The following is an 18,103-nucleotide window of genomic DNA, read 5'->3' as shown; positions in this document are numbered from 1 at the left end:
CCTATGGGAAACAGTAGGTTAGAATAATTATAAAAGGAAAACATTATTAAGTATTTTGTGAGAGATAGTCTTAAGTACATTGCTAAGAGTTTTTATAAACATTAAGTCTCTGAACACGCTGTGCTTCCCAAGAAAATCATAATGCAATTTTTCTGGTTACAGATTTTCTGTCTGTGCTGTTATTATCAATTCTATTGAATAGTTTTTGGTGCTTCTCCTTTGAAAATGAAAGAACATTTTCAGTCATTCCATACCAAAACATGTAGCATCTGGTAAGAGATTAAAATAATATATTTCAGTAAAAGCACTCCAGTTATTCAGAATTGGTTGCTACTTGTCAAAAACCAACAAAAGAACAACAACAGCAAAATCTCAAACAAAACAAAAACCCCCCAAACGGGAAGTGACTCAGAGCCACTGAAAATAGGTCTTTACATTTACATATGCAATGGAATTATTTACCCGTAATAAACAAAGAGCTGAGGGTTACAGCTCAGCTGTAGAACATTGCCTAACATAGATGAAGTTCTGGAGTTAATCTTAGGACGGGATGGGGTTTGGGGGGGGGTGGGAACCAGGAAAGGGGCTAACATTTGAAATGTAAATAAAGAAAATATCCAAGAAAAAGAAGAAGAGAAATCATGTTTATTTGTTTGTTTAAACTTGAACCAGTAAACCATTATGTTGAGTGAGATCAGCCAGGTACAGAAGGATAAATGCTACATCAGATTCACTTATATATTTAGTCTAAAAAGTCACCGAAATAGAGAATTGAAACCAGATGTGGTGCATGCTTGTAATTGTGGAAGCAGAAGCATCTGGAGTTTAGGGCGAGCTATCCTGAGCTATATAAGACTGCTTCATAAAACCAGGAAGGGAGTGATGGGGCTGGTGCTGATTGGAGGATACAGGCAGACCTTTTTCTAGAGGTTACAAAGTGGTGAGTATAGTTAATAATGCATTATATGCTTGAAATCTGCTAAGAGAATATAATGTTATTACTATATTCACAAAAAATATGTTTAGTAACATTTCAAAATTTATATCAGATGGTTACTTATAAACATAAAAGTTTTACTTGAAAGTTATACTTCAAGAAGACTAGAAGAAAGGAAATTACTTTTGTGTACTTCCTGCCATGTATTTGCCTGGTGTTCTTTAAGTCTTAGTTTGCAGGAAACGGTTTAATTATATTGTCTTTCAGGCGGTTGTTACCAGTGACTAAGGCATCATGCCTGAGACTGTCTTTTGATAAAATGGACTCTGGAGCCAACTAAAGTACTTGTTTTCCTCATTCTGATATTTTCACAAGTTATACAAATACAGTTACCTGGAAGACAACAGTGACATCAGTCTTCTCTTGTCCCACTTGCGTCCTTGTGCTCTGCACAGATGCCAGGCCTAGGTGTATTTGGCCTTTTCACTGTGGGCCTTCAGAATTTGATGGGCACATTTGTGGTTGTGTTGTAGATTGGGCTCTAGGGAAGCAGAGGCTTGTCCCTGCCCTTGAGAGTCTCCTAGTTAATTTGGGAAACATGTCTAAGCAGGATGAAACAAAGGAAACACATGATCATGTGCTTTTTGATGTGTGATAAGAGATGATTCAATGTGTAGTCTGTAGAAATAGAGGGAGATTTAGTCACAGCAATGAAATTGTAGTTGAACCTTGAAAACAGTAATCTTTGAGTATGGAGGTTCCTTTGAATTCAGTGGGGGCGAAGTGTAACATCATAGTTCAGTGGGGAAAGGCTCCTACTATACACACAAGAAAAAGGTGACCTGAACTCAATCTTCACAACCCGAATGAAGGTAGAAGTAACCTCACAGAGTCATTCGCTCACCTCCATATATGTGCTATGACACACTCCCCTTCTACAAATAATATATACAGCCAGGAGCTAGAGCTAGAGCACAGTGCTCGCCTAGTGTCCACAAAGCTCTGGATTTAGTCCCCAATAGCACATAAAATGGGTGTGGTGGCACACACCTACCTGCAATTCCAGCATTCAGTAGGCTGACACAGAAGGGTTGTGAGGTCAAAGTCAGCTTGGGTTGCACAACTTGATTAAAAACAACGCACAGCAATGGAGATAGATTTAGAGGATTAATAAGGAGACTAAAGGGTTTTACTTTTTTTCTGTAAGAAGGAAAAATGGGAATTTAGACAAGTTGGTAGTAAATTATACATGCTCTTTAAACATGAATTTCTTTAGATGTGGTGGGCATTGTGAGCTGTTGGAGATTTGGCTGCAACATCTGTCACCTCTCAGTCACCACTAGGTCCTTTGCCTGTCTGTCAGAAGTCTTCATCTTCTATTACCTCAGTCTTTCTAACACCATCTCTTTCAGATGCTCCAGGAGCCTCTAAATTGTCTCGCATTCTCTGTCTTGCCACATTCCAGACCATAATGCACAGCTGGAGCATTTTCAGATTGTTTTCCTTTTCAGTTTAATATGTATCTGTAATCTTAGGATAAATTATAGACTCCTTAACTAACTCTAACAGTAGCTGACTTCTGTCTGTCTCTCTGACATTAGCTAAGCCACTTTCTCTCTTTTTCCTCTCCCTTTCTCCCTGTCCTCTCTCCTCTGTGCTCTGCTCTCTTCTTTAGCATCCCTTCCTTCCTTCCTCTCACCCTCTCTTCTCCCTCCCTTTTTAGATTATCAGTCTTTATCCTATTTGCTTAGAATCTGCAGCCTTATGGTCTCTGGACCTCCACAGAAAACTTTTTTCTTCTCTGCCTCTGAAACTATTTCTCTGCCACTTGTCTTGGTGTCTCCTACATTTAATGTAATTTTAAACCTCTTGGTTACAAGGTACTGTTGGTTACCACAGGTTTTGTTTTGGTTTTTGTTTTTTTGTTTTTTGTTTTTGTGTTTTGTTTTGTTTTTGGCTACCAACCATAATTAACTTAAGTTTTGATCTTATAATTATTTGGCTAAAATCTGTCTGACTAGATTGTCAGCTCCAGAGAGGGCCTCTGTCTTGGTCCACTGGTCCTTTTGCCTAGCACGGTGTCCACATTACAGTACATGTGCACTGAATACTGAATGATTTGTTTATTTTGTTTTGTTTTTTGAGACCAGCCTCTGTATGTACCACTGGCTGTCCTGAAACTCTATGTAGACCAGTGTGGCCTCAAACTCACAGAGATCTGCCTGCCTCAGCCCCCCAAGTGATGGGATCAAAGGTGTACATTACTTACTACACTACTCTTGAGTGACTTTTTTTCCTTGTTCTTTCTGAGCTCAGGCTGGCTGATTCAACTCAGCTGTTCTGGCTCAAACTCCTCTTGAAGCTGACTGATTCAATCTGGCTTCTCTCTTGGCCTCTGACTGAATTGCTCTGCTTGACCTTGTATCTTTGGCAATATGTTCTAATCTTCTGGCTCCTTCTCATTTTCTGGCTTGTTCTGTTTTCACCTGTGTCCAGTTTTCTCTCTGCAACCTGTCTATCATTGTCCTGGTAAAAATGCCTTCCTCTCTCCTCTGCCCCTGTTCTCTTAAGTAGTCTCTTCTTCCTGTCTCTTCTTGTGTGGGGGGAAGGGGTATCCTATCTCTGACTCATTCTGTCAAATCTTTATCTGATTTGTCAGTTTGTCTATCCCTCAATTAGACATCATTGTTTGGGATTAAAGGCGTGTGCTAAAACCGTGTCTGTATCCCAGCCAGAGGGATTAAAGGAGAGTGCTAAGGACTGAGCCACACCACACCTAGAAACAGGGCTTTTCAGTCAATAACAGTGTCAGGGTTCACAGTGTGATCAATATCCTCCAACAAAACTGTGTCCCAGCTGTTTTTGATTGTTGCTTGGGTTATTGAATAGGGATCATTCTCTTCCCTTGCTTTTTGAAGTTTTCTATAAAATTGTAAAGGCGGTCAGAGAGGTGGGTGGGGTTTCATTGTTGTCTGCACTAACTGTAGAGTAAACCTAGGGCCTAATGCATAATGCTCTGTCCCTGAGCTATACCCCTAGCTATTACCTTTTTAAAACAAGGTCTCATTTAATTGACCAGGCTGGCCTTGAACCTGTAGTCATTCAGTCCCAGGTTCTAAAAAGCTAGGATACTGGGCCCGTTCCACCAGACCCAGCTAAAGACTGTTAATATGAGTAGAATACATAGATTGTCTAGAGAGCTTGCCTAAAGTAGATTAGGAAGTTTTGAGCTGCACATAGAAAGGTGCTAGAGGGGCTGGTGAGATGGCTCAACAGGTAAGAGCACCCGACTGCTCTTCTGAAGGTCCTGAGTTCAAATCCTGCCAACCACATGGTGGCTCACAACCATCCGTAACGAGATCTGACTCCCTCTTCTGGTTTGTCTGAAGACAGCTACAGTGTACTTACATATAATAAAAAATAAATAAATCTTTAAAAAAAAAAGAAAGGTGCTAGAAATGTTTTGTATAGTGAGTGATTCTTGACTGTGTGTGTGTGTGTACTTGTTAGTAGATTTGAGTGAGTCGTTCTCTATCTGGAGTAAAGACTTACGCTTACCTTTCTTCATTATTCATAGAGTTACCTTGATTTATAATTGTATTCCCATTGTATTTTGATAATCATTTAAGGTGCTTCCAGTAGCCACCTCGTTCTCCTTGGGGTGTTATTGTAACTGTTGTCCTAGAGGTTTGTGAAGGGATGTGTCTTTGATTCCTCGAGCCACAAAGATAGGAATCCTGGGCCACTTAGGATGTCTGAGAAAATGTGTGTGTTAAGTGTTTGTAAAAGTTCCCTGGGTAGAGAAGTTGAAGGAGCAGAGTTGCTTTTGGCTGATCCAAGTGGCATTCACTAGAACTACCTTCTTTTCTCCTTTGGCAGCGGAAGATTATTTTCTTGCCCTGTGCCTTCTCTCCCATGCTGAGTCTCTGGGACATTGTAGTCTACAAATAGGAAACAGGTTTTGTGCCCCCACCCATGCCAGTGTAATTTTTGTCTTTGAATGGAATCAGGAAATCCGTTTTGAATACTAAAAATATACAAGACTTGCGCCCATCAACAGTTATTCATTGTAAAAAGGAAAGATTCAATAAACATTTGTTGAATTCTAATTATATACTAGGCACTATGTTAAATGGTGAAGTGATTAAAGAGTGCTATTCACAGTGAATTATAGCTTGAGAAATAAGACAGGACAATACACACAAACATATACAAACGTATCCAAATACACAAATTTGCAGTTATCAGATCATTCACAAATTCTTCTTAGTCACCAGTATGAATTTTGTAAAACTCACTTTTAGTTTGTGTATGTGTTTTGTGGTTTTAAAAAGCAGGTCTCAGGTGGCCCAGGCTGCCTATGAGCTTGCCATCCAGCCAAGGTGTCCTTAGGCTCTTGCTGCTCCTCCTCAGCCTCCCACTAAGTGAATTTTACACACTTACCACACTAAGTAAATTTTACAGAACTAAATGAGATGCCAGCAAGATAGCTCAGAGGTAAAGGCACCTGCCAGGCAAGCCTGGCAACCTGAATTTGATATCTGGGAACCATGGGAAGGTGGGAAAGGAACCAACTCCAGGGTTATCCTCTGATGTCCTCTCCAATTACATCAATCAAGATTTTTAATTAAAAGAAAGAACTTCTAAGTTATCAAGACCATATTGAGAGACACTGTATATGAGGATGTATATCTTTATTGTAGTGAAATGAAATATAACCTGCCAGCATTTAATACAGCAAAGGAAGATTATATTACTATTTTAGCAGTGAGTATATATATGTGTTCAGAAGGTTTTGATATAAAATGTATTTTCTTGGCCAAAGTAAAAAGAAAAAATTGGAATATACTGTTGTAGAAGAGGTATTAATTGTGCTTGCCTATGGTTTTGAAGAATATGTGAAATGAATTGTAAGGGTTGACTTGACAGGTACTCATCCAAATAGAAAGTACAGCTTTCTATGTTAGGTCCATATAGGATGGTAATAGGGGGGATTATATTGTCCACCTGAGTATCTTTAGATTTTATTTCATAAATAGTTAGGAAATAACATGAAAACATTATTTTGTAATTTTTATGTGGCAATAGAGTAGAAATAAATAATAGAGAAACAAATGGTTTTTTAAAAAAATTAATTATTAATTTTATGTATATGAGTATACTGTAGCTATTCAGATGGTTGTGAGCCATCATGTGGTTGCTGGAAATTGAACTTAGGACCTCTGCTCACTCTGGCCCTGCTCGCTCTGCCCTTGCTCACTTTGGCCCAAAGATTTATTTATTATTATATGTAAGGTCACTGTAGCTGTCTTCAGACACCAGAAGAGGGCATCAGATCTCATTATGGATGGTTGTGAGCCACCGTGTAGTTGCTGGGATTTGAACTCAGGACCTTTGGAAGAGCAGTCAGTGCTCTTAACTGCTGAGCCATATATCCAGCCCGAAACAAATGGTTTTGAGAAGGGTACTACTGAATTTATTCAAGTATAAGGTATGAGGATTTAAACTAAACAGTGTAGTAGGAGGCGGAAGAGAGAGACATTCTGTAGGAAGGTCACTGTCAGTTTCCCAAGCAATTGCTACTGAAGTGACCGGGGGTGGGGGAAGCGAAGCAAACATGAGCAGGATACACAAATAGGAGGGAGATTTTGGCCTTGAATTTATTTTTAGGTATCCATAGATCTTTTAATTCAAGTGACCAAAGAAGGTTGAAATATTAGATTGGAGTTTAGGGTATTAAGGCCAAGTTTTGGAACTGAGAACTCTGGCTTCCAGGTAATAAATGAACATATGTGGACTCCTTAATGATTCTCCTTCTATGCTGTTGGAAGCAGGGTCCTCTGAAATCCTCCCTTCCCAGGAGTCTCTGATTCTGTTGGCTCCGCTGTCATCTTCTCATCCAGATTGGACCAGAGGACCAGACAGGGTTGTGTCTGTAGATTTGGTTCTCCTACTTATTAAAGCACTTGTTGGGCTCTGGAGAGAAGGCTCAGACTGCTCTTCCACAGGTCCTGAGTTCAATTCTCAGCAACAACCATCTGTAGTGGGATTCAATACTCTCTTCCGGTGTGTCTGAAGACAGCTACTGTGTACAGATGGTTGTAGGTAGTTAGGTGGGTGCTAGGAATTGAACCTGGGTCCTCTGGAAGAGCAACAAGTGTTCCTCGAGTGTTCTTAACTGCTGAGTCGCCTCTCAGCCCTTGAATTTTTTTTTTAAGATTTACTTATTATATATAAGTACACTTTAGCTGTCTTTAGAGTACACTTTAGCTGTACTTTAGACACTTTTTCTTCCCTCTCCAGCCCCGCTCACTGCAGCCCAAAGATTTATTTATTATAAGTAAGTACACGGTAGCTGTCTTTAGACACCCCAGAAGAGGGCATCAGATCTCATTTGAGTCACTTCGTGGTTGCTGGGATTTGAACTCAGGACCTTCGGAAGAGCAGTCAGTGGTCTTAACCATTGAGCCATCTCTCCCTTGTACTCTTTTGAAAGATCTTTGTTATTTGAAGCATTTGTTAAAAGCCCTGGAGGTGTGTATTTAAGGTAAGTTGTTTCTAGGCTCAGTTGTGTATTGTCTGACAGGTTAAAGGATCAGTAAACTATCAAACACTCAGCATTTTCTAAAAACTAACTTGAACCACACTCTCAATATGATCAAATAGTATATGCATGTGTGTAGATTCCATATACAGCCCAGTATTTTATAAAAGGGGTAGATACTAAATCCCAACAAAACCAAACCAAAAAAGAGACCGCCTCTAGAGGTAAGGTTTGCTTCAGTTCCCACTACATTCTAGGCTCAGCAAATAGGGAATTCTCCTTACGTCACAGAACGTTTTGTTTTATGAACTCATCAGATTAGAGAACTGTCTCAAAAATGATACAAACATGGATAATTTAAAATTAAAGTTAAATTTACATATGATATCTGGGAAAATGTTTTTTTCAGGAAGTAAAATTTTTATATAAATACCATTCTGTATATATCCATAAAATTAACTTAGAAGATGGGGTGCGTGGTTTTCTTTAATTTTGCCTCCCATGTTAGGCAATTGTTGTCACTTAACAAAGTGCCAGTGGTGTGTCTGTCTGAAGAAAGCCTGGAATGAAAGCTTGAAAGCTTGCTCTCTCTCTCTTGCAGAGAATTTACCTCCAAGTGGTTGACATCCATCATTAGTTTGGTTAAAGGGATATGGTTTGATTTTTAGAATTTGAGGCTTAGAAAAGTTGAGAAGCTAGATACGGGTGTATACTCCTTTAATCCCAGGACTTGGGATGTGGAGGTAGGGGGATTGCTGCAATTTTGGGGGAGGGGTGCGAGACAGGGTTTCTCCGTGTAGTCCTGGCTATTCTGGAACTCACTCTGTAGACCAGGCTGGCCTCGAACTCAGAAGTCTGTCTGCCTCTGCCTCCCAAGAACAAAGGCATGCACCACCACTGCCCGGCTGGATTGCTGCAAATTTTAAGCCTGTATGGCCCATATGGAGAATTTTAGAATTGCTATACTTATACAACAAGATCCTATCTCAAAAATAAAATAAAAATTAATTAGTTAAAAATGAAGTGTTATTGTGCTGAAGTAAAGTATCACTTTTGATAATTATGTAAATATTTGTCTTTTAGAAAATAACTTTTACAGCTGATTACAAATGAACCAAGAAAGAGAAGTGACTGGGACTGTTTAGCAGAACCTTAAGCATTTTATTTTACTTGGCGTATTTTCTCCCACCACAATGCATTGATACTTCATAGTGATTTTTTTTTTAACGAAAATAATACTTTTGATTGCAGTTGTGAAGGAGGCACCCTCAGGGGAGAACTTTTTCTTGGCTGAGTTAGAATACATGGACATATAAATGACATATGCCTTTGAAGCTATAGCAAATGCATTCTGTGTCCAGAGTAGCACATTTTATTTCCACACACGCATTCTTTTGGTTGGATGGTGGAAGATTAACAAGCAGCAGCGCTGCAGTCTGTCCGTCATTCTTTCCATCTCCGTTTCTCTCCAGACCAGGAGTCTCGGGACGTGTCTACCTGCCTGGTAAACACTTGAGAACTCCAGGGACTAGTGTGCAGCTCTTTTGAAGTTCAGCTGTGTGTGAGGGACACACATTTGTGTTACTGCCATTTTACATTTTCTTCATTCCTGCTGATAAACAACATAGAATGTAGGGTAGAAAGTTGGTAGTATTAACAAGACAAGGCCATGATAACTTTTAAAATATGGCTTTCCACAAGGGAATGGGGCAGTGCCCTGATGGTACAGGTTTTGTAATACACTAACATGGATTGCTTATGACAGCAAGTTTTATAACAAAGTCAGATAACCTTCTGCTTTTAGTTTGTATCTGCAGCTCTTAGGAACAAAGTATATATAAATGAGCTGTGTGTTCTTTTCTTTTGATGTAGATCTTGTTTGCAAGAGAATCTTTGAAAGGAAAGGGGGTAGTTTAGATATTTTGAAACTCATTTGCTGATGAGGCCACAGATAGTTTTTAAAGGTTCAGAGTAGATCTTCAGTGTCTAGTCTGTTGTTAATTAATGAAATGAAACTGGAGTCACTAGAATACAACAGTGAATGAAAGGTCAGTGAATGGAAAACACTGTCAATGAAAGAGGATGTCAGCAGAGTGGATGTTGTCATAAAGAGCAGGAAAATGTACTCTTTGGCTGATGTAGTATTTTCTGTAAGTTCACAGTTTGGGACATTTCAAGTGAGATTGAGCACTAAATGAAAGTTCCAAATTCATTGAAACCTATTAAATATTTTAAAGTCCGACTGTTTGTACTAAATATTAGTTGAAAATACCCAACAACTTACGTTTTATTTTGCAGCAAGGCCTCACTTGCCTTAAGCTTGTGGCTTCTGGTCTCTGGGAAGGCTACAGTATATTTGGAGGATTAGGGAAGGGGGATATGAGGGAGAAATCAACCATCATACAAACCTTCCAGTGTGGCTGCTTTTGGGTCATCCATGCTCCTTGCCAGAATCCCTTACCCATTGCTCTGTAAATAAGACTAATAGACATTGTTTATGGAAGAGATTTTAGCAGCAGTTGTATTTAGTAAGTCTCTTATCTCTGGTCATGTTGGGTCCCCTTGTCTATCTTCTCTCTAATCAAAGCTTCACACACAAACACACACACACACACACACACACACACACACACACACACACACGTTACGCTCTCTGGTCGAGTCAACTGGACAAGCCGATCCTAGATAGCAGTAAGACTTTCCTTGCCCACAAAGGGAAGTTCGAATAGTTAAGAAGTAGACTCATAGCCGGGCGTGGTGGCGCACGCCTTTAATCCCAGCACTCGGGAGGCAGAGGCAGGCGGATTTCTGAGTTCGAGGCCAGCCTGGTCTACAAAGTGAGTTCCAGGACAGCCAGGGCTACACAGAGAAACCCTGTCTCGAAACGCCCCCCCCAAAAAAAAAACCAAAAAAACCAAAAACCAAAAAAAGAAGTAGACTCATACCTTAGCTCTGCTAAGTATTATAGAATGTGCTCTTGTATATAAACAGGAGTAGAAATGACATGTACTGCAGAGCTTATTTGAAGACTGAGACGATGCCTGTAGAATCAAGGATATTAGGCCACCCCTGTAGTCCCAGTTGCTTCTCAGAATTTGAGTTCAATATATTCTGTTGTTACTTTTCAGTATGATTATTTACAAATTTAAAATAAATTCAAGAGGTTTTTTTTTTTCTTTTTTAATTTCTCCGAGAATATTTTACTGGAACATGGTTCTGTTAGTTTTTAATGACAGATGTCCCATGAAACAATTCTTAGGTTAAATAACAATGTATAGAAGTTGAAATTTTAATCATATAATTATAAAATAGTACCTGTTGGTTGGTATAAGCTAAGCAAAGAAATGTGAGAACCTTCACTATGTTGCTGTAAGGCCCAGTTGCTGGGCCTTACCTAACAGCAACAATATTCTATAACCAGAAATCCTGAGAGAAATGTTAAACAGTGGACATTTGTGAGCCCATGCTGCCTGCCCCAGATCATCAGCGGTTACACTTGTAGGCCAAGGAAGTTGCAGTAGTTCCAGTCTAGCACTTGCTCGTATAGAATGCCACTAGCAGCTAACGATTTTAGAGGGATTGCCATGGTTCAGTCAGCTTGGAAATGCTTATTTGACTTAAGGAAATTAAACCACTTTCTTTGGAGATAACATTTGTGGGAGTCCTTAATATGTTAATAGGAGCTGTGACACTCTCAGGGAGATGAGATAGGCAGTATTTCTGTTACTTTGTAGACAATTCCCCTCTGACAGCTTCTTTCAGGACACCAGTGCTTTGTAGCTCCCTTGGGAAATGTAACCTTAGACTCTAAGGCTGAGTCTCTGCCTTTTGCTTTGTGTCTTAGGCGATCCTAAAGAGGTGCTAGGATGGAAGATGACTGCTGTCATGGAGTACTAGCTACTGATACCTGCTTGAGTGTTTGCTGGGTGCCACACGAAAAATATTGTAGGCATGCCGGGTAATCCTTTTAGAATCCTTCTTACAGATGAGAAAACAAGGAGTTGGGGATTCAGTAGATTTACCACATCAGACATCAGACTGTGTTGAGCAAGGAGTAAACTTGGACACAGGAACTTGCTCTCCCTACTTTCTTGGTCACTGGGCTCATATGTGTGCATGTATGGTGCAGGGCAGAGTGGTGGTGTCCTGCAGTATGAAATAACAAGGAGCTCTCTGTGGTTGGAAGCCATGTTTAGAAGTGATGGAAATAAAGCACATACAGGCATAGATCTTGAGGGCCTTGCCATCGTACAAAGTGACTCGTGATTTCCACAGTGGACCTGCTACACCTGCTCTGTCCACCAGTTTAGCTTAAGACCTTTCAACTGCCCATGTGCAAGAACAGTTTTACACTTACAAATACATGCACTGGAGGTAGGGATGTTGTCTTATATTTTGCTGGTACCTTAATTGTTGCTACAACTTCCTGCTCACTGCTTCTGGCCCTGGACTGAGCATAGACAGAAATATGTGTCCAGTTGAGTTATATGTGAGTCAGGCAGGTATTTTCTATAATTCTAATCATCAGTGTTCCTGAGTTGAGATCTTAAGAGGTAGCAGTTTGGATAGTAAGGAATTTTATCAAAACCAGTATGGTTCCTGTGTTTTCATTTGGATAGAAGGCATCTTTATTGAAATTGGAAGGTCCTGTGAGACCTTAGCCACACTTTTCCCCTTCAGAGGCGTTCAGATGCTCCCTGATGTCACTTTTGAACTGTGGCAACATTATGACACTTACTGAAGGCCGTGGGTCAGTTCGTTAGAAATAGAAGGATGGACTGGCATTAATGAGGTGGCTTAGTAGGGAAAGGCCTTTGCTGTTAAGCCTGATAACCCGAGTCCCATCCCTACAGCTCATGTGATAGAAAAAGAGAACTGACTTCAGCAAGTCGTTCTCTGGCCTCCATACCTCCCAACCCACTTTTAAAAAGAGAAAAGAGAGGAAGAGAGAGACTGAGGAAAAAAACAAGCCCAACTTCCAAACCTGAACCCAAGACTCTTGCCACAGAATTCTTGTACTCTGAATGATCTAGGATCCAACTACACTTTTTTGTAGTGTTTACTGAAAAGGAGTTGTAGAAATCAGTGACTAACTGCTACAGAACCGTATGACTGGCTACAGAGACATTTTTAAAGAGTAAGGTATGTTTTTGATATCTTAAGAAAAATGATCAGGCAAGTAGTACAACCTGAACCCCAGCACTCTGGAGACTGAGGTCAGAGAAGTTCAAGGTCACTCTCAGCCACAAAGTAAGTTGGAAGGTTTCTCAAGACCTTGTCTTATCCCGCCACTACTGCCAAATATTCTTTTGTATGGTTGAGAGACTTAAAGTTGAATCTCAGAAGAATTTACAACATTATTTGTATTCTAAAAAGTAACATTCAATTTATCACTTTTTAAAATATCCATTTGTTTACTATTGCGAATAATTATTTTTGACTTCTTTGCTATTAAAATCCTCCTTTTATATGTCCCATAAATAACATTTTTAATGGAGAGAGAAAGGAGGGGCATATGCCGTAGGGTATGTGAAGATTTAAGAGACTGTCAAAGAAAGGCCCTCAGTGTCCTCAGAACTTGCACATCCGTAATTCAGCCTTATATGCTAACGTTAGTGCTGGATTCTCCATCAGTTTTAGCATCAGCAGCTAAAGGAAGGAATGTGTGCATAGATCGTGTTACCTGCTTGCATCTGTACCGTCTGATTTTTCTGTTTTCAATGGTTTTAGTCAAGTAGTTCCCAGAGGGCTGGTTTGTTTGACTTTGTACATGGCATAACCTTACGATGTTTATTCTTAGGTGGCTTTGCTGAGTTCTCTCGTTGTTTCCCTGGCCTCTGTGAAGGAAAGTCCACTCTAGTCCCTACCTGCATATCTCAGCCTTGCTTACCTGTTGCGAACATTGGGCCAACTCGAATTCTTCCCAATCTCTATCTTGGCTGCCAGCGAGATGTCCTCAACAAGGTGGGTGCTTCAAAACACCTTTCTTTGTGTCTGTCAGTAGCATCTGGAAAAGCAGCAGTTGTCCATTATCTGTCATGGAACATTCTGTGATCCCAGAAAGGGGGAAACATTGTCAGTGTGACCCCCCTAGCTACATGTTGCATCATCTTAACACTATTACTTTGACGGTATTTATTGCCATATGACAGCCAAATTGTTTCTTGTTTTCCTTGTAGTTCTAAGAAACTTGAAGTATGATGGGATTATTTTGTTTTTCACACTATTAGCCTTGTCTTCTTAGACTATTAATTGTTCTATTACTGTAATTGGTGTCCTACATTTACAATGAATTGGTTTTTCCCTTGTATCATACTAGAACGGGGTTGAGGTGAGGCATTGGATTGAGGTCCTCATGGTGACAGCTGATGGGAGAAGGGCAAGATGGTCAAGGATGGTAAGGACCAAGGAGACTTAGACATGTGCTTTGTCAGTTCCACTATGTGCAGCTGGCTGGAACAATTTGTGGAGAGAGGATCATTTATTCTTGCTGAAAGGCTGTGGGCAGCCCTGACCACACCTGCCCTGTTAGAGAAATGCATACTGGATGGAGCATTTGTGTATAATGCCACAAACATAACAAAAATAGAACTTCAATCTGATTCTTCAGCTTATGTGCTCTTCACAGGAATGCTAAAAAAGCAGGAAAAGTGCTCTTCCTATTTGGAAAAGTGACTTTTCTCTAATAACCACTCCCTGCCTTGACTTCTAATTGTATAGTAAACAGACCGTGTAGAGTGTTTGTGGGAGAAGTTCCGTGTAGAGAAGTTTGTGGGAGAAGCTTATGGAAGTTCATGGCCAGAGGTTCAGCCTGAAGCTGCCATGGAAGACTGTCACTAGGCTTCTCCATGGCAGATTGGAGCGAGTGCACAAGAGACTACTAAGGATAGCTGAGCAGCTTGGAGACCTTGGACAGGACTTAGTCTTTGATGAGGAAACACTGGAACTTATTTAAACTAGAGATCTGCCTGCCTCTGCCTCATGAGTACTGGGATCAAAGGTGTATACCACCACAACTGGCTTCCTTTTTATCTGTTTCTTTTTTAAGTTTTATTTTTCTTAACAGGGTTTATAAGGCCAGGCTACTCTAATTTTATTTGGTTGAGGGTGACTTTGACCTTCTGATCCTTTTGACCCTACCTTCAGAAGGCTGGGATTACAGGTACATGGGACAGATTTACTGTCTCACGAGCATCATAAACTAAATCACCTTCCTGTTCAACTTCCTGATTTAAACATTCCAGAAACAATAATATATGCTTATTTTTCTTGAAGGTGAAATTTTAATGATCTTCCATAATATGTTCCTTTCTATTAAAATTTAAAAGTTGAAGTCATTTGAAAAAAAATCTAGAATGCTATTGTCTTTAGTTAGGGTTACTATTGTTAAGATGAAACAACATGACCAAGAGAAAGTTGGGGAGGTAAGGATTTATTTGGCTTATACTTCCATATTGCTGTTCATCATTGGAGGAAGTCGGAAAGGAACTCAAGCAGGGCTGGAACCTGGAGTTGGTGCTGATACAGAGGCCATGGAGGGGTGCTGCTCAGCCTGCCTTCTTATAGAACCCAGGACGACCAGCTCAGGAATGGCCCCACCCACAATAGCCTGAGCCCGTCCATATCAATCACTGATTGAGAAAATGTCCCGTAGGCTTGCATTCAGCGGATCTAATGGAGGCATTTTCTTAATTGAGGTTCCCTCCTCTGAGATGACTTCAGCGTGTGTCAGGTTGACAGAAAACTGTCTAGCATATAATGTTTTTAATATTAAAAAAGAAATAAAGGGTTTGTCCTGGGAGTTAGCTCAATGGATAAAGGCACGTGCTACCAACCCCCACCCATCCAAGTTTGTGACCCAGAGCCCACAGAAGGAGAAGAGAGAATTGACTCCCATAAGTTGTCCTCTAGCCTACATGTACACTCTGTGGTGTGCAAACATATACCCAAAATAAATAAATGCTATGCATACACACATATATACACACTCACACACACACACAAACAAAAACATGCATATGCACACACATAATAATAATAATGAGCCACGGAAATATGTTAAAAATATAGGTATTATGTTAGGAGGCTCATAGCTAATATAATAGATGAAATATAATGGAGTGCTAAGTTGTTGAAGATAGGTTGGCCCCAAATTTCAATTGTATACTATACATTTAAAGTACTTGGCTCTTAGCCAGAATAATGACTTAAGTTTGTAATCTCAACATGAACTGCAGACTAACCTGAGCTGTATAGTGAGATCTTATCTTGGCACTGACCAAAAAAAAAAAAAGAAAAGAAAAGAAAAGAAATAAACTTAGGCTCTTTACACTGTTGTATTTAACCCACATAGGATTGGGATTTAGGCTGCCCCAAGTTGCTGTCATTTACCCAAAATTTTGTCATTGGCTTCAGTAACAGAGATCTGTTTTCTGGAAAATGTAATTGTTGGCTTTGACTTTTCAAATCCTACTTTTAATAAGGGTTCTTAATGTTCTTACTTCCCTTCTAGCCCACCACCCACCAGAGGCAGAGGAAAAGAGAGGTTAATAGGGCAAAGGAGGATGTGGACCTGTTTAGAAAGAGTTCTTTGGGGCAAATCCAATCTTTGTTGTTCTCAGTCCAGTCCACTAGCAAACACCAAACACGAATAAGCAACTGCAGTCCAGTCCACTCAGCAAATACCATGCACAAATTAGCAAGGGCAGTTCAGTCCAGAAGAAACCATGAGGCTTGCCAACTGGCCAAGTCCATCGTGGAAAGTGGCAAGAAGCCATAGGAACCTCACAGAGAAGCTTTAGTGAGTTTCTCTCTAGAAGTCACCACGAGCAAAGCTCAGCAATGCAATGTAAAGGCAAACCAGTACATGCTGTCACCTATAATACAAACCACATACATAATTTAAAATATTCTAGTAGCTTTATTTAAAAAGCAGGAGACAATTTAGTGTTAACTTTAGTAACATTTACTTAAGTCAATATATAGCTAAAATATTTTAATATATAACTAGTATAAAAATGTATGTATTTTATGTTCTTTTCCTTGTACCAAGTTTTTGAAGTCTGCCATGAATTTTATACTTCACATATCAGTTCAGAGTTGTCACACTTTAGACAGTCAGAGCTGTATGAGGCATTGGGTACCTTAGCAGACAGTAAGGTTAAACTGTTAGCATGTACTAGTTATTTTGCACATTTAAAAGCATACCTTTTGTTTAAACACCATGAGAAGTCACTGGCTGCAGAGTATCCTTTTCCTTCCTCTTACACTGTTCTTTCTGTCTGTTTAGAATCTGTCCTTCTGTTCTCTGGTCTTTACTAGTTGAAATGAGAGCAGTTGAGTGCACTGTGTGTGTTAATGTCAGTGCTGAGGCCTATTTCATATCTGGAATGGGGGAAGTTTGAGAATCTCTAGTTATTGGAAGGTGAGGTTTTTTCTTCTTTTGTGTACTAGGCCAGTGCTCTACCACCGAGCTGTATTTCCATCCCTCACGTTTCCTAATTAGTTTTCTCCTTTAGCCCTTAACATTTAGAGTAATTTTTAAAATTTTATTCTTAAGTACTCCAAATATTCTGATAGATTACCTATTCAAAGTAGCCTGAAGCTCTGTTGTGTGTCTAGAGTGAACCACTTAAGCTGTCACTAAACTATCTGCCATTAGCATTCTTTATGTGACTTATTGTAGCCTTTTAACATGCAAAATTGATTTTCCCCCCATGCTATCTTATTTCGCTTGTGATAGGACTGGTGCTATTTTATTTATTTTGTATAGGTGTTGGGTAGTAGCCTGTACACAGCATTGCCAAGTGCTGATTTGGGAGTTTCTCAGAGAAACATATGATGTAGGAAGATAAAAAGATCATCAAAAGTATCATTAAAAATGTTGTATGTATTATGTGTAGAATACCATACAATGAGCATATTAGTTGTTTAGATAAGAAAGACTTACTTGTTAAACAGTAGTTCACATGACAAGGTGACTCACAGTATAATTCTCAATACTGAAGCAGCGGCACATGATGGGGAGAAACAGCTTGCGTACCGGTTCTCTACCTAACTACCCTGCCGCTTTAGTCAGGTTTCTAAATCCTGTCTTCTTCCCCTGACTCAGCACGCATGTGACGTTCAGAAGAAATGGCCCCATGCGTCTTACAGGATGCATCATAGCATACTGCAGTATGGCCTTTTTAATCAGTATTCCACAAGACTCCACCATCTTAGGAATAGATTAGAGAACCCAGGACTTGAAATTTAGTCTTAATTGTAGAAAGAGCTTGTTTCATAGCATAGAAGACAAACTTTTAAATGAAAAAAAAAAAGTGAATGAAGTGCCAAATGAGACAGTGCATCCCTGTAGCTCCTACACTTCAGCGGCTGCAGCAAGACAATTGAGAATCAAGGCCGGCCCTGGCTACATAGAGCGTTCCAGGCCAACTTGGGATATATAGGAACATGGGGTATATATAAAATCTATCTCAAGACGTTTTTGCAAAGAAAAAAAAGTTAATGAAAATTCTGTGTGAACGGGCCCGGCAGGCAGGTGGACTGCTAGAGCTGGCAGGAGGATGTTGACGCTCTGACAGTGTAGGTCAATGGCCACCATCCAGAGGAGCCCCAGCGGG

General features: G+C 39.9%; 1 protein-coding gene across 4 annotated transcripts in view; it reads left to right on the top strand.

Annotated features, from left to right (window-relative positions):
* Nucleotides 1-18,103, top strand: part of Dusp16 (dual specificity phosphatase 16) — a 91,596-nt gene that overhangs the window by 53,807 nt on the left and 19,686 nt on the right. For all 4 annotated transcript variants that reach the window (NM_001048054.2, NM_130447.3, XM_030255592.1 and 1 more), the window contains one exon: nt 13,282-13,445. In NM_001048054.2, the coding sequence (NP_001041519.1) occupies nt 13,282-13,445 (164 nt within the window). The remainder of the gene's footprint in view (nt 1-13,281; nt 13,446-18,103) is intronic.

This window comes from Mus musculus, chromosome 6 (genome assembly GCF_000001635.26).
Source record: "Mus musculus strain C57BL/6J chromosome 6, GRCm38.p6 C57BL/6J".
NCBI classification, from domain to species: Eukaryota; Metazoa; Chordata; class Mammalia; order Rodentia; family Muridae; genus Mus; species Mus musculus.
Note: the sequence above shows the minus strand (reverse complement) of the source record. Positions and strands in the feature narration are given on the sequence as shown.